Below are 19,028 nucleotides of genomic sequence, written 5' to 3'. Positions count from 1 at the left end.
CAATTAGTCACACAGGCTTCCAGTAAAAGTCTATGCGCTGTAATTCTATTTAGACTGGGTTATTAGCATCTGTGCACGATGTGTGATTTAGTTTCCCTTAACCACGGTGCAAAATTTTATACCATCAAAAGCATGGGTCTAATTAAAGTTGATGGGGTCTTTGAAGGCTGCTCATGCTGCTGCTTTAGTTCTTCAGTCAGATGCAGATTATGGACAGCGTAGACTTTTTGTAGATGCCTCGGAGGCAATGCATGCCAAAGTATGTTGGATCATTTAAAAGGTAGGATTTATCATTTAGAATAGGACATCTCAAAGTTACTATAGGTGACGAACAGCAGAGAGTGTTTGGTCAAAAGTATATGGACATCCCTAATTTTTGGGTTCAGTTGGTTTAGCCACATCCATTGCCAACATTTGTATATAATTCATTTTATAAATAATGGACATGCTTTGTTTTTGTGTTTTAGCATAGCTGCACATGGTGCACCAATGGACAAATGGAGGACGTCCCACATATACTCTAAACCAGCGGTCTCCAATCTTTTTTGCACCACGGACTGGTTTCATATAAGATATAATTTCACGGACCGGCGGGGGGCGGGAAGAATTAAAATAGATGAACTATATCTTCGCTGCAAAGAGACGCTGTTCCCACCTAGTGGTGATCGGGGACAAAAACACCTGAAGAGTATTGGAAATTTAATTGCTCTTGTAGCAATCTCTAATTATTTATTTGTGCGCCCCGATAATTAATGATCCATGGACCAGTACCGGTCCGTGGCCCGGTGGTTGGGGATCACTGCTCTAAATTCTTGTGAAAAGCCTTATAATGTCAATGATTTGTTATGCTTGCCATAATGGGAGAGCTGCTGGTGGTTCAAAACCATATTTATGTTAATGTTAAAGGAATGCCCAACAAGTTTATGGCCATACACGTTTGGCCATATAGTATACAATGTCTACTAAACATGTATGTCAACTGTAAGTGTATCTATAAATTTGGACACTTATGATCATACTAACTGGACTGAAAATCATGTATAATACGCTGGCATTTTACCTAATAAATAATTACAGAATTTACACAGTGGCTAAGTGGGTAGCACAGTCGCCTCACAGCAAGAAGGTCCTGGGTTCGATCCCCAGGCAGGGCGGTCCGGGTCCTTTCTGTGCTGAGTTTGCATGTTCTCCCATTGCTCCAGAGTCCAATCTTTATGCTCCCTAGCAAATTGAAGCTGTTTTTGCCGGTTAGCCTCACTGACAAGTGGTTTTCTTAAGGCTACACAGCTGTTTAGTCCCAATCCCTTGAGTTCCCTTCGCATTGTGAGTGTGGAAATGCTCTTACTGTCACTATTAAACATCTTCCTGAGTTCTACTGTAGTTTTTCTACCATTTGATTTCACCAAACGTTTAAGTGATCGCCGATCACGATCATTCAAGATTTTTTTCCGACCACATTCCTTCCTGGAAGATGATGTTTTCCCCCCACTGTCCTTCCACTTTTTAATAATGCGTTGGACAGTTCTTAACCCGATTTTAGTAGTTTCAGCTTCTCCTTAGATGTTTTCTCTGCTTGATGCATGCCAATAATTTGACCCTTCTGAAACAGATTAACATCTTTTCCATGACCACAGGATGTGTCTTTCGACATGGTTGTTTAACAAATGAGAAGCTACTCACTGCATCAGTTAGGGTTAAATAACTTGTTGCTAGCTGAAACATAATCACCCATGCAGTAATCATCCAATGGGAGGCTCTTACCTATTTGTTTAGTTAAATCCAGGTGCTGACCTTTTTTTTTGGCCAGGCAGTGTATATCCCACCCACTAACAAGTGCCGTTATTCGCTTTACCTGTCAGTGGTCATAATGTTATGCCTCGTCGGTGTATGTTTATTTGCAATCATTTATTTGCACTGTTTTCTTGCACTGTTAAATGTTGTCGCATTAAATGAGATTTAAGCAGTATATAATGTTTGGGTCCTCTTAACCCTTTGATGCACAACCTGGGTCAAAAGTGACCCAACTGAGTTTTTATTTTCTACATCTTTGCAATAAATTAATTTCGTCATTCAGGCTTCCATGAATTCCTCAATTAACTTGTTTTTGATCATCACAAATCCTTATTTTCAATTTTTTTTACTTTTTTAATAAAACATTTTTGTATCACTACCCTTCTAATGCACAACATGGGTCAAAAATGACCCTTATGTATTTACTATGGAATTTGACAGAAACTACTGACAAGTGTTTGTAGTCAAAAACATATTTACTGATCTTTTGAAAGACAACCAAAGATTAGGCTCTTGAATCTTGAATATGTCCAATACTGTTTGCTTGCTAGCTGTTTACATATTCTAGTATAGATAGCTTTTATTAGCTAAGACAGCAAATACATGAATAACTGACAAATGTGCATATGAAAATATTCTTGAATGGATGAATATGGGTCATTTTTGACCCATGTTGTGCATTAGAAGGGGTTTGCTTAGCTTGTGCATCAAAGGGTTAAAAAGGTAGATTGGTTTCTGCACTGACCGCTGTGGATGCTGATGGACCTTTGATATAAACCATTTGGCAATAAAGTACGCAGCGCGAGCGAGACCGTGCGCGCGCGCGCGAGAGAGAGAGAGAGCGAGAGCGCGAGAGCGCGAGAGCGCGCGCACACACGCGAGAGACACAGAGAACGGAATCTGTGAATTACTCGGATAAAAAGAATCAGTCCGGTATTAAATAACGTTTAAAATAATGTTGTTATGTTGTGTTTATAACATCTTTATTACATGAACTGTTTTCTGTTCCTCACAGCTTTCTTTGTGTGAAGCTTTTCACTCCTCACGGATTAAATCGACGGTTGACGGCAGCCGGTGACGGTTGAGAAAGCGGCTAGCTACAACAGCAGCATCAGCACTCGACGTGAGGAGGTTCATCCAGGACTGGTATTTTTTATTACTTATTTATTAATGTCATATTACATCATGTTGTATTTAAATAACCCGTCTCAAAGTAAGAGACACTTAGGAGCGCTTTAAATTAGCTGTATTATTTCCACATGACTTACTCTACAGCAGGAATGTTATAGCACATTAGCAATGAATGTCCTGTGTATTCTGGTAGGAAGACCCGCTGAGGGAAAAGCAAAGCCCTCCAAAAGTATGTAGTCAGCATTTTACTTTGTATTTTTGGGTGCAACACAGTAACACTGTAAGACAGCTTCCATATTTGTAATATAGGTTTTACTTAACCTCATGCAAACAATTTAATACATTTGCATTTGCTTCTTCGGCACGGTGACTTAGTGGGTAGGATTGTCGCCTCACAGTAAGAAGGTCTTGGGTTCGATGGTAACATATGCTGTAGTCCGATGAGTCCATGTTCTAACTTAATTTGAGTTGTCTGTATTAGACAAAAAGGACCATCCGGACTGTTATTAGTGAAAGGTGCAAACATATGTCATGCTATAGGGGTTTATCGGTGTCCAAAACATAGTTCACTTGCATATGTTTGAAACTATTGACCACTAATGCAGAGGCAAACACTCGAATTTTACAGAGATGCCTTTTCCCAGGAAGTCTATGGACTGTGGTTGTGGAGTCTGCACACTCTACAACAGCATGGCTTTGTTGACACAGAGTGCGTGTGCTTGGCTGGCCTGTCTGCAGTCCATATCTGTTTGCCCAGAGGTGAATCAGACAACGGCGACCAATGACTCCTCGAGAAACTGAAGTCTTGTATCAAGAAAAAATAGGTTAGTATAGGTTAATAGGTTAGCATTTGCTTCTTTGGCATGGTGACTTAGTGGGTAGTGGGTAGCTTAGTAGGTCCTGGGTTCGATCCCCAGGCGGGCCGGTCCGCGTCCTTTCTGTGCGGAGTTTGCATGTTCTCCTCGTGTCTGCGTGGGTTTCCTCCAGGAGCTCCGGTGTCCTCCCACAGTCCAAAAACATGCAGTCAGGTTAATTGGAGACACTGAATTGCACTATAAGTGAATGGGTGTGTGTGTGTGTCTGCCCTGTGATGGACTCGCGTCCCATCCAGGGTGTTACTGTGTGCCTTGCGCCCATTGAAAAGCTGGGATAGGCTCCAGGTGGGGCGGTCCAGGTCCTTTCTGTATGGAGTTTGCATGTTGTCCGCGTGGGTTACCTCCGGGAGCTCCGGTTTCCTCCCACAGTCCAAAAACGTGCAGTCAGGTTAATTGGAGACACTGAACTGCCCTATAAGTGAATGTGTGTGTGTCTGCCCTGTGATGGACTGGCGTCCCGTCCAGGGTGTTACTGTGTGCCTTGCGCCCATTGAAAAGCTGGGATAGGCTCCAGGTGGGGTGGTCCGGGTCCTTTCTGTGTGGAGTTTGCATGTTCTCCCCGTGTCCGCGTGGGTTACCTCCGGGAGCTCCGGTTTCCTCACACAGTCCAAAGATGTGCAAGTGAGGTGAATTGGAGATACTAAATTATCCATGACTGTGTTGGATATAACCTCGTGAACTGATGAATCTTGTGTAATGAGTAACTACCGTTCCTGTCATGAATATAACCAGTGTGTAAAACATGACGTTACAGTCCTAATAAATAAATATAATTGAGCTCTGCTCTCAAGGTGCCTATAGCCTAATTCGACCTCCACCCGACAAATATGGCCACCCCCAGGGATATGGGCTGTAAAAACAATCAAGGAGCTTATTGGCAATCGACAGTAGGGTTTGACGTGGACACAAAAAATTGGCATGCACAAAGCCTCTCATATGTACTGTTGTGTTGCTGTACTTATACATGACATGGGGTGTGTTCGAAAACCTAGTGAGCTGCCTTGCTGTCTTACTGTCTACATAGGCAGCTGCCTCAGTACAGTGTTGCCAACTCCTCAGTAAGGAAAGTAGCTATTGGCTGTCCTAAAAGTCGCTAAATGACGTCATCACCTAATTTGCATAAGGTCAATTTGCATGTAATTGACGCTGTAGAAGAGAGGAATAACATCGTGGGAGAGACAAAAAAAAACACCCTAAATATGTTTAGAACTACAAATGAACGTTCTTCTGTTGATTCGTGGTTTGTTTTTGTTTTTTAAGACAACACTGAGCTACTCTGGGCAGGGTTACCAGATTGCGACAGTAATTTTCAGCCAAAATGCATGATAAAACGCCCAAAACACAGGATAAGCAGGTGATGATTAGCATTTCACAAATAATAAACCAGTTAAACCATCATGACGTACAAATTAATATCTTAAAATGTACAGATCAGTAATTATACATTATAAAGAACCAATTATTTTTGCTTGCATGTCTTTAAAACAATTTCCAACAAAATCCGCTATTCTGGTGGAAAACAGCCCAATCTGGCAACTCTGACTGTGATACTGACCGCCCGTGAGTGCTTTGGGGGGCGGAGGGGCTCACAGCAGCACCCGCTGCTCGGTGAGGACAGTAACTGCAGAACAGTATGTGTTTTCACGTTCGAGTCCCCAGTAACACCAGAAAAAGTCGCTAGATTTGTCGCTAGTCGCTTTTTTGAAAAAAAGTCGCTAAAGGGGTCTGAAAAGTCGCTAAATATAGCGACAAAGTCGCTAAGTTGGCAACACTGCCTCAGTAGAGAGGATTCTAATAAGTCAGTGACTTGTAAGGCAGATTATTCGAACGCACTACTTAGACAGCGATTCCATCGGGTTTCGCATTTCGCATTTAGCATCTTGCCATTAAGACCAATAAACTGAGGTAGCACAGCACGCTAACGTCAATATAACATCTCCCTTCATGTACCGATAACGGTGAAATTTCCTGACGAGCCCGAACTTGCAAATAAAAACACTCGGTACAAGTTTATACAAGTTAAAAATGAGTAATATTTTATTTACGTTTGAAAATAACTCCATTCGTTTCTCCGCCCCGTCGGCCATGTTTATCTTTCTGTGAGAGAAGAACGCCAGACCCGCAATGAATGCTGGGATTGCCTCGATCACTAAGGCAGCGTCCGATGCTCACTCGTTCTTGAGCCAAAATAACATTGAAATATGAAGATGCCTCAGAAGTGAGGATTTTAAGGCATCTCGAACAGGATTTCGAACGGCCTCCTTCTCGGGAGCGCAGCACAGGATGACGTAAAATGCTGCCTATGTAGAGAGCACACTAGCTTTTCGAACACACCCATGGACTCCATTAACTACACCTTCGATCCAAAGCACACCTCAGAATCAACAAAAAACAGCAATTAATCAGAGAGTCAAGGTTTTGCCATGGCCGTCCAGTCTTCTAACCTAAAGAGAGCAAATATTGAATCCGGAGAGATGCAGTACAGAGAAATGGCCTTACGTCTTTTGGCGCGTGCTCATTGAGCGTTATAGGAGAAGACTTTTAGTAGGGAGGCTGCACTATGTAATAAAGGGGTGCCAACAAGTCCCTAGCCAAAAAAAAGCCCACGCTCTAATATTTCGATATTCCAACTTTAGTGAAGATTACGACGCACATTCGATGTGGCATTGTTCTGACCTCTTTCTGTCCACTCTGTGAAGCCTTCTTTAGCACACCCCAGAGACTTTCTATGGTTCCTGCACCGACTCATGTATTAAAATGATTCTAGATGCTTTATGAATTACCCTGCGTAACAATTTGAGCCGTAGAATCTGCCCATGCCGTCAGGGATAAAATATCCATTGATGGGATAAACTGATCAAGTGTATTCAGGTAGTCAGCTGACTTTATGTTATTGCCACATAATGCTGCTGAGTTTTGACCGAACCGGGTAGAGCAACAGGAATCAACACACTGCCTGATGCATAATTGGTGCTAATGTTTTTACCCTTGACTCATGTGTTTCTGATGCGTTGTGTATGCTGCGAGTTCTGTTGTGGACTTTTTACAGTTTGGTATCACCAAACATTGAGTGATCTTCGAGTTTTACTAATTCGCTGGACAGTTCTTAACACAATTGCAGTCATTTTAGCCCCCTGTCCTCTGCTTATTCAAATCCATAGAACGATTTTGGCCTCGAAGTAAGCAGAGCAATACAAATGCTGCGTTCAAGCTGCAAGGGTTGCGTCTCAAATCTCATACTTCGCTGTACGCTTAGTCCGCAGCTATTACTTAAATAACTTTGTCTGAATGATGGTTGGTACCAAACAGACTGTTTTGAGTATGTCACACAAAGTCTACACAAAACTCATCCAGTGAGCGGCAGTTCTGCGCTAGGCTTTCTCTTTTCAATGTAAAACACGTTGAACCTTAAGGCAAATGCATTACAACAAAACCTCAAAGACTTTAAGTTCTAGTCTAAATGACAAAGTCTAATTTGGCATAAGATTGTTTGGTGTCTAAGTCCCTGCACCCACTGTGGCTTAAATTCCTATTCTTGACACTAATGGAACCCAGATCTGAAGTCTTGCTCTGCAATAGCTGATCTGTTTCAATGTTTCTTGTGTTGGATGTTCTGAAATGCATTGTTGTAAAAGAAAAGGCCAAAAGAACTGATGTAATGAGATGTCTAATTTGTTTTTGAAATTCACTTTGACTTCCATTTTCAATTCGTTCTCTGTGCAGAATCCACCAGTGACATTTTAAAAGCGCTGATCCTTAAAAAGGTTATGACTATAGACTTTTGTGTAAGCTGGCAAGCTAATGTTTTGCATGATAATAGAGCAAGTATTAGAATTACAAGGAGTATGAATACCTTTCCATAGTAATTTTAGTACATTTTTTGGCTTTTTTTACCTGATTATACATTGTTTTAACCCCAAATCAGAAAAAGTTGGGACAGTATGTGTGTTTCTTGCACTTACTTAGATCTTTATTTCATTGCATACATTATGAACCCCAGATATTTTATGTTTTCTCTGGTCTACTGCTCAAGCATTTAATTTGTTAATAAACATCCATTCCTGCATTTCTGGCCTGCAACCCATTTCCCATTCCCACAAAACCCACATTTTTACTAAGCACTTAAGCTGACTCGTACTTATTTACTTATTTACCATTTCCAAAAAAGAAAAAACACTTTGGTTCTAACAGGTTTCAGCAGATTTGTGTTCTTTGACTGTTGTTTACTAAAACTTGAGAGATGAAATGTTTACTATGGAAGCACTTCTGTAAGTCGCTCTGGATAAGAGCGTCTGCTAAATGCAGAAAATGTAAAATGTAAATGCGAACGTGTCTTTGTTTCTCCACACATTTCCTGGGGACAGGTCAGGACTGCAGGCAGGCCAGTCCAGTACCCGTACCCTCTTCTTCAGCAGCCACGTCTTTGTGATGTGTGCAGCATGTGGTTTTGCAAATGTACTTTTCTGCATTAATGCATCCGTCAAGGGGACTGACGCAAGCCCATACCACCCTGGTGACACACCCTGGCTTTTGGACTTGTTGCTGATAACAGTTCGGACGGTCCTTTCCGTCTTTGGTCTGCATCACACTGTGTCCATTTCAAACGAAGAAGATCTGAAATACTGATTCGTGTGACCACAATACATGTTTCCACTGTGTGTGGTCCATCCCAGATGCCTCCGATCCCAGAGAACTTGACAACACTTTTACACATGGTTAACATATGGCTTCTTTATTAATTGGCATTTTTAATGGAACATGTATTGTAGTGCTTGACACAGGTTTGCTCAAGTATTTCCCTGCCCAAGTAGTTGTATCAGCTATTGATGAATGACGGTTCTTGATGCGATGCCTGTCTGAGGTATCAGAGATCACTGGTGTTCAGCTTAGACGTGCACCCTTACCCTTTACGCAGTGCAATTCCTCCAGATCTCTTGAATCGTTTTTTGTTCACATTTTCCACACTGTTCCAGCTTTTTTCTAATTCAGGATTATAGATGAATTGAAATAAAAAGCGCCACTGTTTTTCTTTGTGGTTAAAAGGCTAGCACTAGCTGTGTCTCCGCACTGAATGAAAGGCTGCATTATATAACTCCCCCGCTGAGCCCAGAGTGCCCCTGTAGACATAACCCCACGGGAGCTGTTGTTCATCGCGCCTGCCTGCCTAGGCGAGCATATAGATATGATTAACAGACTCAAAGTTCAAGCCAGGCCTCTCCTGATTGTGATAATCCATTTTCTGTCCTCTGGCGATGTCTGTTCCAGGCTGACCGACTCACCGTGTCCCCAAAACAATCAGCAGCGTTCACATAAAGCCCGGTGCTCGCTTAGATGAAGTGTATTTAGACCAGGAGTCATGCTTATTCACATTTGGGCAGTCAGTTTAATTAAGCAAGGCTTAATGAGTGACCAGAAGGTCAGAAAAGACTGGAACATGTCGAGAGGAGACTCATCTTCAAGATAAGGGGAGAAAAGGGGATGATGAGAAGATAAGAGACATCGGAAGTGGTGGACGTCATTCAGGAACTAAAAAGCTCTGTCTAGACTTCGGACAGATAAGCTATATGGCAAAAAGTACACCGATCAGCCATGACATTAAAACCACCTCCTTGTTTCTACACTCACTGTCCATTTTATCAGCTCCACTTACCATATAGAAGCACTTTGTAGTTCTACAATTACTGACTGTAGTCCATCTGTTTCTCTGCATGCTTTGTTAGCCCCCTTTCATGCTGTTCTTCAATGGTCAGGACCCCCACAGGACCACCACAGAGCAGGTATTATTTAGGTGGTGGATCATTCTCAGCACTGCAGTGACACTGACATGGTGGTGGTGTGTTAGTGTGTGTTGTGCTGGTATGAGTGGATCAGACACAGCAGCGCTGCTGGAGTTTTTAAACACCTCACTGTCACTGCTGGACTGAGAATAGTCCAACAACCAAAAATATCCAGCCAACAGCCCCCAGTGGGCAGCGTCCTGTGACCACTGATGAAGGTCTAGAAGATGACCGACTCAAACAGCAGCAATAGATTTTAGAAAAAAATTTAGAGAAACAGATGTACTGGCGCCCCGTCCAGGGTGTTACTGTGCCTTGCTCCCATTGAAAAGCTGGGGTAGGCTCCATCTACCCCCCTGGACCCTGATTGGATAAGCGGTTAAGAAAGTGAGTGAGGGTGAGTGAGTTTAAAAACCACAGCCCTACAGAAACACCGCTGACGAATGATGACGAATACATTTACTTAATATACCTAGTAGAGACAACCCATCAATAAATAGATCTGTAGGGTCGATAAGAATTTACTACCACATAGTGCACGCCAGTGGTTCTGTGAATACGTCAAATTAGCGGGAGGGAACTTGTGGGCATAAAGACGGCGGCCTGTCAATACACTTCTGTAGGAGTGAAAGCGCCCTTTGTGCATTGATTGGGCTGATGAGTTAATTCTGTAAAGCTCTGGTTCACAGACTCGCCGTCCTCGTGTGCTTTGCCATTTTTAATTAAAAGCTTAATTTTAAACTGCCACTCAATGACTCAGTCCACAGAGTACTGTGAAGTGGGGATGTTGAGTGGGAGTGGGGATTGTGAGAGTGCAGATTAGATACAGCTCACTTGTTATCCAGGTAGGGTTAGCATAACAATGTTAACAGATGAGAGAGGTTTTCTCGATATGGTGTCAATATTTTCTGTTTGGACACAAATTAACACGTTACTACCGGTGCAAAAATACTTTTACCAACAACGCTGAAGCAAGTTGAAGCGTATATATATATATATAATATATATATATATATGTGTGTGTATGTACATCTATTAGACATAACATTATGACCACCTTCCTAATATTGTGTTGGTCCCCCTTTTGCTGCCCCATACACAACAATCTGTGATGCTCTGTGTATTCTGACACATTTCTATCAGAACCAGCATGAACTTCTTCAGCAGTTTGAGCTACAACGGGCCAGCCTTCGCTCCCCACGTGCATCAATGAGCCTTGGCCGCCCATGACTCCCTTGGACCACTTTTGATAGATACTGACCACTGCAAGGGTCACTGCACTGACCGGGAACACCCCACAAGAGCTGCAGTTTTGGAGATGCTCTGGCCCAGTCGTCTAGTCATCACAATTCGGCCCTCGTCAAGCTCGCTCACATCCTCACGCTTGATCATTTTTCCTGCTTCTAACACTTTGAGGATAAAATGTTCACTTGCAGCCTGATATATCCCCCCCACTAACAGGTGCCGTGATGAAGAGATAATCAGTGTTATTCACTTCACCTGTCAGTGATCATAATGTTATGCCTGGTCGGTATATAGTTGTCCACTTTTCATACCTCAGTTTAACGGTATAACTGTGCACTTCATCAGTGGTGACTGGGAGACTGCAAACATAATTTTTTTTGTATAAGAGAGAGCTATTTATTTATATTACCACTGTTTATTCTTATACATAGACATTTTTAGATTTATGTTAAGACATCCGCAATGTACCCACATTAGTACCTGTATGATACAAAGTAATGCACCAAGATACAAAATTATTTTAAATCCTGCTTGACAGTACAGTGTAGGGCTGGGCGATATGGATCAAAAATAATATCTCGATATATCGCCCAGCCCTAGTACAGTGCCTTATAAAGTATTCAGTGCCTTAGGCTCTTTTCATAGATTGCAAAACTTAAATACCCCCAAATCCCAGTGTGATCTATAAAACATTGCTTATTTCAAGAAAAGCTTCAAAGTCTTTTAACAGTTAATTATGAGTTTTAAAAACTTCGTTTCACACTGTATCACACTCTACAGTACATGGCATAACCATGCTGGATAGGCGAGCTGCCTTCAGAGGTGGCGTGACCTTATAAAGCGGAGCCAGGCTGTGTCAGTTGGTGTATGCTTTTTCTGAGAATGCGGGTTATCACACATCGGTGGATCGAGTAGCTGGTGTGCTGGTAACTGGTGTGGTGAAAAGTTTTCTTTCTTTTCTTTGTTATCTACAAATTCCTAATTCCTGTGTGGTCTGGCGTTTAGTTGGGAAATGATCGCAGATGCCCCTGGGGCCAAGCACACGGCCAAATTAGTTTCTGCCCTTTGGGATGTACAGTACAGGCCAAAAGTTTGGACACACCTTCTCATTCCTGTGGTTTTTCTGAATTTTTTTACATTTTCTACATTGTAGATTAATACTAAAGACATCCAAACTATGAAGGAACACATATGGAATTATGTAGTAAACAGAAAAGTGTTAAACAAACCAGAATATGTTTTATATTTTAGATTCTTCAAAGTAGCCATCTTTTGCTTTAATGACAGATTTGCACACTCTTTGAAATTTTCTCAACCAGCTTTATTGGGTTTCCACCTGGAATGGTTTTCAATGAATGTTTGTGCCTTGTCTAGAGTGAATTTTTGGAATTTGTTGCTTTTTTAATGTGTTTGAGACCATCAGTTGGGTTGTGCAGAGGTAGAGTTGGTAAAATATAAAACATATTCTGGTTTGTTTAACACTTTTTGGTTCACTACATAATTCTTCATAGTTTGGATGTCTTCAGTATTAATCTACAATGTAGAAAATAAAAATAATCAAAAAAAAACATTGAAGAGAAGGTGTGTCCAAACTTTTGGCTGGTGTGTCCAAACTTTTGGCCTGTACTGTATGTCATCCTTTTATGGGCAAACGTGTGAGGTTAATACCAACTGCTCTGACTAACACGCTCGTCTATCTGTTTTATCACAGTATTGTTCAACCTTGGTTAAGTATATCCTGCCGTTTGGTTCATATATTAGGACCTCACGGGTGCAGGGCTTCATCTGGCAAACATCTGGTGAGGTGCGACCGTGCTCCACTGCATCATACTTTTTATATGTTGCTTTGATCTGATGACAGCTCGTTGATATGTCAGTTGTTAAATGGAATTGTCATATCGAGGCCCATCAGTGTGGTAGAATTCACCTGTGACTAAAGGCAATATTGAGGGATCAGCTATGTCCAAGCAAAATATTACTTGGTGGAACATTTAGGCTTGAATTCTAAGTAGTAGTGGTAGACGCCAAGCACTATAAGGATTGCATTCTTTTTTAAATTCGGAGGCGTTGGTCGTCTCTAGTCCCACTTGTTGGTTGTTGATTGGCTAAATTAAATGTGAAAAGCCTCTAGATGTGAGGCTGCACTCGCCAGGTCGTTATTAGCGGCGATATGTGAGTGACATTCAGCTCAGCCAATCAGAATGCAGCACCCGGTTTATACTCGCCGTATGGCCCCAGCATTAAACCCAATAGGTTGTATCGCTCATTGAAGTCCTGACTAAACAGTTAAAGTGAAATCTACCTTGTCGTGTGCCTCTATTCCCACACCTCCACCACCGCACGGAGCAAAAGACTCATAGCATCCCTGCCAGACGGTTTGTTGAGGGGGCCCAATTTTTAGCTCCTAGTTATGCCACTGACTCAAGCCTTGAGGTATATTTGCCGCCTTATTATTATTATTAAGTGCCAGAAAGTCGATTTCAACCTCTGGCAACCCTGTACATAGTGTTTCCCCAGTAGGGAGGAAACCGGAGCTCCCGGAGAAAACCCACACAGACACGGGGAGAACATGCAAACTCCAGAAAGTACCCGGACCACTTTACCTAAGAATCAAACTCAGGACCTTCTTGCTGTAAGGCGATCCCACCAAGCCCTGTGCTGCCCTTCCTCTAGTTGTATCCATCCATCTCACTGTTGACCAGCCTCTTCCTCTTTTACATTTGACTCTTACTTTAACATTAGTTTTATCATTTCCTTGTAAAAAAGTACTTCCCATAATGTGTCCATAATAAAACAGCTGCCTTCAAGCAAGTGATTCTGGTTCTAGACTCAAGCTCCAACCTGATGCTGACCATGATAAACTGGCTACTGAAAATGATGCCACCCTGTTAAGGTGGCATGGCACATTATGGTCAAGTTATTTTTGTGTCAATGCCTTGAACAGATCAGCCAATTAAAACAACCTAAATTAAGAGCAGCTCAGCACAACCTCAACCGTCCCCATGTTCATCTGTTTGCATGTGCTGAAATGACACAGTGGCTGTAGAGTTTCCTCACTTCAGTGTTTTTTCTTTTACACAATGTTTGTGGTTTATTTAGTTCCTCAATACATTTGGAGCCTTGGTTTAAACCCAAGGCACATGACCAGCGCTGTAACTGCATTGCAAAAGTGTTGCTCTGCCTGTTTAAAGCAGCGTAACACAATAGCTGTTGATAAAATCTATTTTATTTGTTTGTTTTTTAATTTATTTGGTATTTCTTTTAGAAACTACAGAAAACTCTTACATATTTGAAGTACATATCATTGACATCATATTATTGCAATGTCCCCTGTAGACTCCGGTGGCTAAGTGGGTAGCACTGTCGCCTCACAGCAAGAAGGTCCTGTGTTCGATCCCCAGGTGGGGAGGTCCGGGTCCTTTCTGTGTGGAGTTTGCATGTTCTCCCCGTGTCCGCGTGGGTTTCCTCCGGGTGCTCCGGTTTCCTCCCACAGTCCAAAGACATGAAAGTGCGATGAATTGGAGACACTAAATTGTCCATGACTGTGTTTGACATTAAACTTGTGAACTGATGAATCTTGTGTAATGAGTGACTACCGTTCCTGTCATGAATGTAACCAAAGTGTAAAACATGACTTTAAAATCCTAATAAACAAACAAACAAATAAATATTATTGCTTCTATGATACAAACTCCTAAAGCGGGCATACATTCGGCGACTGTACTTCACGCCTCACGTATTCCTGACAGAGTTCATTTCTATTTCTGAGCAAAATTCCAGTCATTATATTTTACTCAGTGCTACGTCTCACATAGCGATAATAGGTACGACACCCCTCCATTCTCCTGCTCAGAGAATAATCTCACACCCTTTGGAAATGTGTCGACCCCCCACTGCGCTGGACTCATTAATACTTATTATTGCCTTCTTAACAGACGTAGTTGCTATGGAAGCAGAGAGCTCTGGGAGCATTAGAATAACTCAGGAATTAAAATACATTTTTGCATTGCAGCATTTGACATTGTGAGGAAAAGTATGTGAACCCCTTTATGAGTGTTGCTTTATTTGATTGTAAAAGGTGTTACATTAATAATATACTACTGGTACTTTTCATGCCGTTATTGAACACATTTAATCAAAAAATAATTCACTTTTTTTATTTTGGCATTCAGCAGACACCTTTATGTAAATTGACTTAGTTTTTAAATGGTTTTGACTAAAATTAATCCAATTAAGTATAATTGGGGCTTGAGCCAGCAACCTTTAATTATTGTGCAAGATGTGAAACTTTGGAGTTAATGGTTTGTTTAAAAGATGCCCCAGAAGATCTAAAATAGCTTAACATAAATCAACAACAGGATTGTTTAAATGATTTTAAATAGATACCCATTTATACTTGGGAATAATCCAGTAAAAGTGTTTACAATATAGATTTAGATACCACCTATCTGTAGTATTAAGTGAAGCTCCTTCCTTGTTGAAGTAAATGTTTTGAACGTGCCAAGTGAAGCTACTCATTCCACCAGTGTGTGATAACCCAAGTTCTCCGAAAAAACATAAAGAGAAATGAACTCAGCCTGTCGTGGCTATAAAAGGAGCAACCGGCTCCATCAGTGGGGCTCCGCTCTGGAGACAGTTCGCCTGTCCAAGATGGTTACATCGTGAACTTCACCTGATACAACAAATAAGTCATTTGAAAACCAAGAGCAACGGCGCTCCGGTGGCGCAGCGGTAAAACACATTCTGGAACACCAGAGCTGGGCTCTCGAATACATCGCATCGAGTCTCAGCCCTGCCCGCCGGCTGGGTTGGCCTGTTGTTTAGATAGGGGTGGGATATTAAGCCTGATGGGGTCTCTCTCTCATAACTAATGCAGTTACGACCTCTGCTGGCTGATTGATGGCGCCTGCCATGAGAGACGGGAAACGAGTTCGCTGATCAGGGTGTGTCTCTCTGTACACAGTGCTGATCTGCTTTGCATCTGTGAAAGTGTAGGTGACAAAATGCATACGGATGCTTCCCACGTGTCGAAGGGAGCGTGGGTTAGCTTCGTTCTCCTCAATCAGAGCAGGGATCAGCATTGTTCAACAAGAGCAACTGGTTAAACAATGCCATTTGTGCACAAGACTCACCCTTCTTTATCTCTTTCACAGAAACTTAACCAGCAGCTCCAAAAGAGAACGTGTAACTTCCTATCCAGGCACCAGGCATCCTAACAAAGGTCAGTTGGGTCAACAGCAGAACAGTGGAAGCACAATCTTAAAGCTAAATTAGCTTTATTGGCTATGGGTCATGCCACCAAAACCACAGTGTTTATCTAGGCCAAATGCCACAGGTAAGCGGCTCTGTGTCTGTCATGAAAGGCGGATGTTACTAATGTACAGATGTTCCTGTACAAATTCTCCTAGACACTGATTGACCATGTAGGCTTGAAGCCACAAGAAGCTCAAAAACTGACGGGATGCCAGTGCCATTGATAACCATTCCCATGTATTTTTAAAAAACGACAAAGGATCTTCACCATGGTTCTGCCTCCCCCTGACAAGCAGCACGTATGCCTAACCACCATCGTCATCATGGTCAGCATGGCTTTCATGGACGCCTACCTAGTGGAGCAGAACCAAGGTCCACGGAAGATTGGCGTCTGCATCATCGTTTTGGTGGGGGACATATGCTTCCTCATAGTACTGCGATACGTCGCAGTGTGGGTAGGAGCCGAGGTCAAGACCACAAAGCGCGGATACGCCATGGTCCTCTGGTTCCTTTATATATTCGTCCTGGAGATCAAGCTCTACTTCGTGTTCCAGAACTACAAAACCGATCGCAAGGGCGTGGAGACCGTAGCTCGGAAAACGTTAACCCTGTTGCTCTCGGTTTGCGTCCCGGGGCTCTTTTTTGTCCTGGTTGCTCTGGACAGCATGGAATACGTGAGAACCTTCCGGAAGAAGGAAGACATGCGGGGTCGGTTGTTCTGGGTGGCGCTGGACTTGCTGGACGTCTTGGACATCCAGGCCAACCTGTGGGAGCCACAGCGGACAGGTCTGCCCATCTGGGCGGAGGGATTAATGTTCTTCTATTGTTACATCCTTCTGTTGATTCTGCCGTGCGTATCTTTAAGCGAGATAAGCGTCCAGGGGGCGCACATGTCCCCGCAGAAGATGATGCTCTACCCCGTGCTTAGTCTTATCACCATCAATGTTGTTACCATACTAATTCGAGTGGTCAACATGGTGCTTTTCCAGGACAGTCGAGTCTCGACTATCTTTATCGGGAAGAACGTCGTAGCCTTAGCCACCAAGACTTGCACGTTCATCGAGCACCGCCAACAGATGAAGGAGTTTCCACCACCAGATCCTGCATCCATTACCCTGGAGGTGCAGCAGAACTCGGTTCCGCACAACCAAACTCTGCCTGATGCTACGACAAGCCTTCCGGAACAGCCGTCACCCCCTTGCGAGGTCATTGACACGTGACCCATTTTACACAGACCCTGAACTTTTAACGTTTTTAATACGGTCTGAGCCAAATATCACTTCAGTGACTCTTGAAAACTTGATTTTTATTGTATAATTGTATTCTGTATCTCCGAACAGAATGTCCAAGGCCAGCTGCTTTTAAATGTATGTAAATTTCTTTCTATGTAATGCACTGAGGAACTTTCTACCTATTTTTTGTAGACTCTCGTGTGTTACATCCAGACTCTAGCAGCTAGAATACTGAATACAGCTCAGTAGAAAACACAGAGTCTCTAAAATGTACTTAGATATAAATGAATTTAGCCTTGATGTTGGGTCTGTCTGAAAACCTAGTGAGCTCTCTACATAGATGCATTTTACGTCATCCTACGCACTTCAGAGAAGAAAACGCTGCCTACTGAGATGCCTTATTCTGATTGATATTCTGACTGAATAATGGGGGAACTCTGTGTGCTCCCTCAGCCACGAAGGCGACCCTAGTTATTTAACCATTTTCGGTACACGGAGGGTGGCGTGCTGGCGGGTTTTGTTGCCTCAGCCTGTTGGTTCGAATGGCCTAGTTAGCTTAGTAATCTAACACTGGTGGTAGGCTGGGACAGCTTATGACGTACTCACTGTCTATGTAGTGCGTCTAAATAATCTGCCCTCGGCCGCTCAGGTGGCACAGCGGTAAAACACGCTAGCACACCAGAGCTGACATTTCGGACTCGTCGGTTCGAAACTCAGCTCTGCCATCTGGCTGGGCTGGGCGGCTATATGAGCAACGATTGGCTTGTTGTTCATAGGGCAGAATAAGCCGGATACCTCAGAGTTGAGGAATAACGCTGATCAGGGTGTGGCTGTCTGTGCACAAAGCTGATCCGCATATGAACTTGCCTTGTGCAGGAGAGAAGATGCAGTCGGCTACTGCACACGTGTCGGAGGCGGCATGTGACAGTCTCGCTCTCCCAAATAAATAAATAATCTGCCTTCTAAAGTCTGATGTCAGTTAGAATCCTCTTTATTTAGGCAGCTGCGTAGGTAGGCAGTAGGTAGCTCACTAGGTTTTCAGACAGGCCCTATATGTATGTACACCCCTTAGTGTTAAATAGGAACTAATTTCACGAGCTAAAATAATATAATTAACACTGTGCACATCATACATACGATGCAACTTCGCCGATTGAAATATTGACCACAAAAAGATAATACAGCCCGTTCTTATTCTTATTATGTGACGGCCTGTTTCTGCGAGCACGTTATAGAAATATGTCGTTAAATATCAGTTACAGTTGTAAATTGTAAGCAGTTCTTACTTTTAATGTAGATAAAAGCAGAAAATGTTACTTCACAGAGCCAAGTAGAGGCTATTCCGTCAGTAGAGTACTGACAGAAAACTCAGGTGAGATCACTTTTAGCTCCACGGACAGAACGAGTCTGACTCGGTTACCGCTCTGTGGTAATAACCAGTTTAATTAAGCCTCCGACCAGTAAGGGAAGCGAGTCACACAAGGTGTTCTGTAGTTGCTGGTGTTTATTTGAAACTGCAGCGTTCATTAATGACAGTAAAAACTGAGAGATTACTGAGAAGAGAACGTACACACACTTCGCTTCATACGAATCGACTCCTGAATCACTTATAGCGATATTGTGAACAGAGCATCTCCCGCTATACACCTCTCTTAAAGACACACACACACGTCCTATAACAGTAGTCATTGCTTTATCTTCACTGTTAGCCCTGTTTTTAATAC

At 42.6% G+C, this 19,028-nt stretch overlaps 1 protein-coding gene across 1 annotated transcript; it reads left to right on the top strand.

Moving 5' to 3' along the window:
• The first annotated feature begins 16,135 nt into the window (after positions 1–16,135).
• Positions 16,136–18,464, top strand: tmem121aa (transmembrane protein 121Aa). The gene has a single exon (XM_063007601.1). It carries the CDS (start codon positions 16,342–16,344, stop codon positions 17,290–17,292), a length of 951 nt encoding a protein of 316 aa, XP_062863671.1. The 5' UTR covers positions 16,136–16,341; the 3' UTR covers positions 17,293–18,464.
• Positions 18,465–19,028: the final 564 nt, after the last annotated feature.

Source organism: Trichomycterus rosablanca, chromosome 13, assembly GCF_030014385.1.
Source record: "Trichomycterus rosablanca isolate fTriRos1 chromosome 13, fTriRos1.hap1, whole genome shotgun sequence".
NCBI classification, from domain to species: domain Eukaryota; kingdom Metazoa; phylum Chordata; class Actinopteri; order Siluriformes; family Trichomycteridae; genus Trichomycterus; species Trichomycterus rosablanca.
Note: the sequence above shows the minus strand (reverse complement) of the source record. Positions and strands in the feature narration are given on the sequence as shown.

Bases quoted from the DNA above. Each gene is read 5' to 3' on its own strand.
- tmem121aa (XM_063007601.1), top strand. From the start codon at position 16,342: ATGGTTCTGCCTCCCCCTGACAAGCAGCACGTATGCCTAACCACCATC.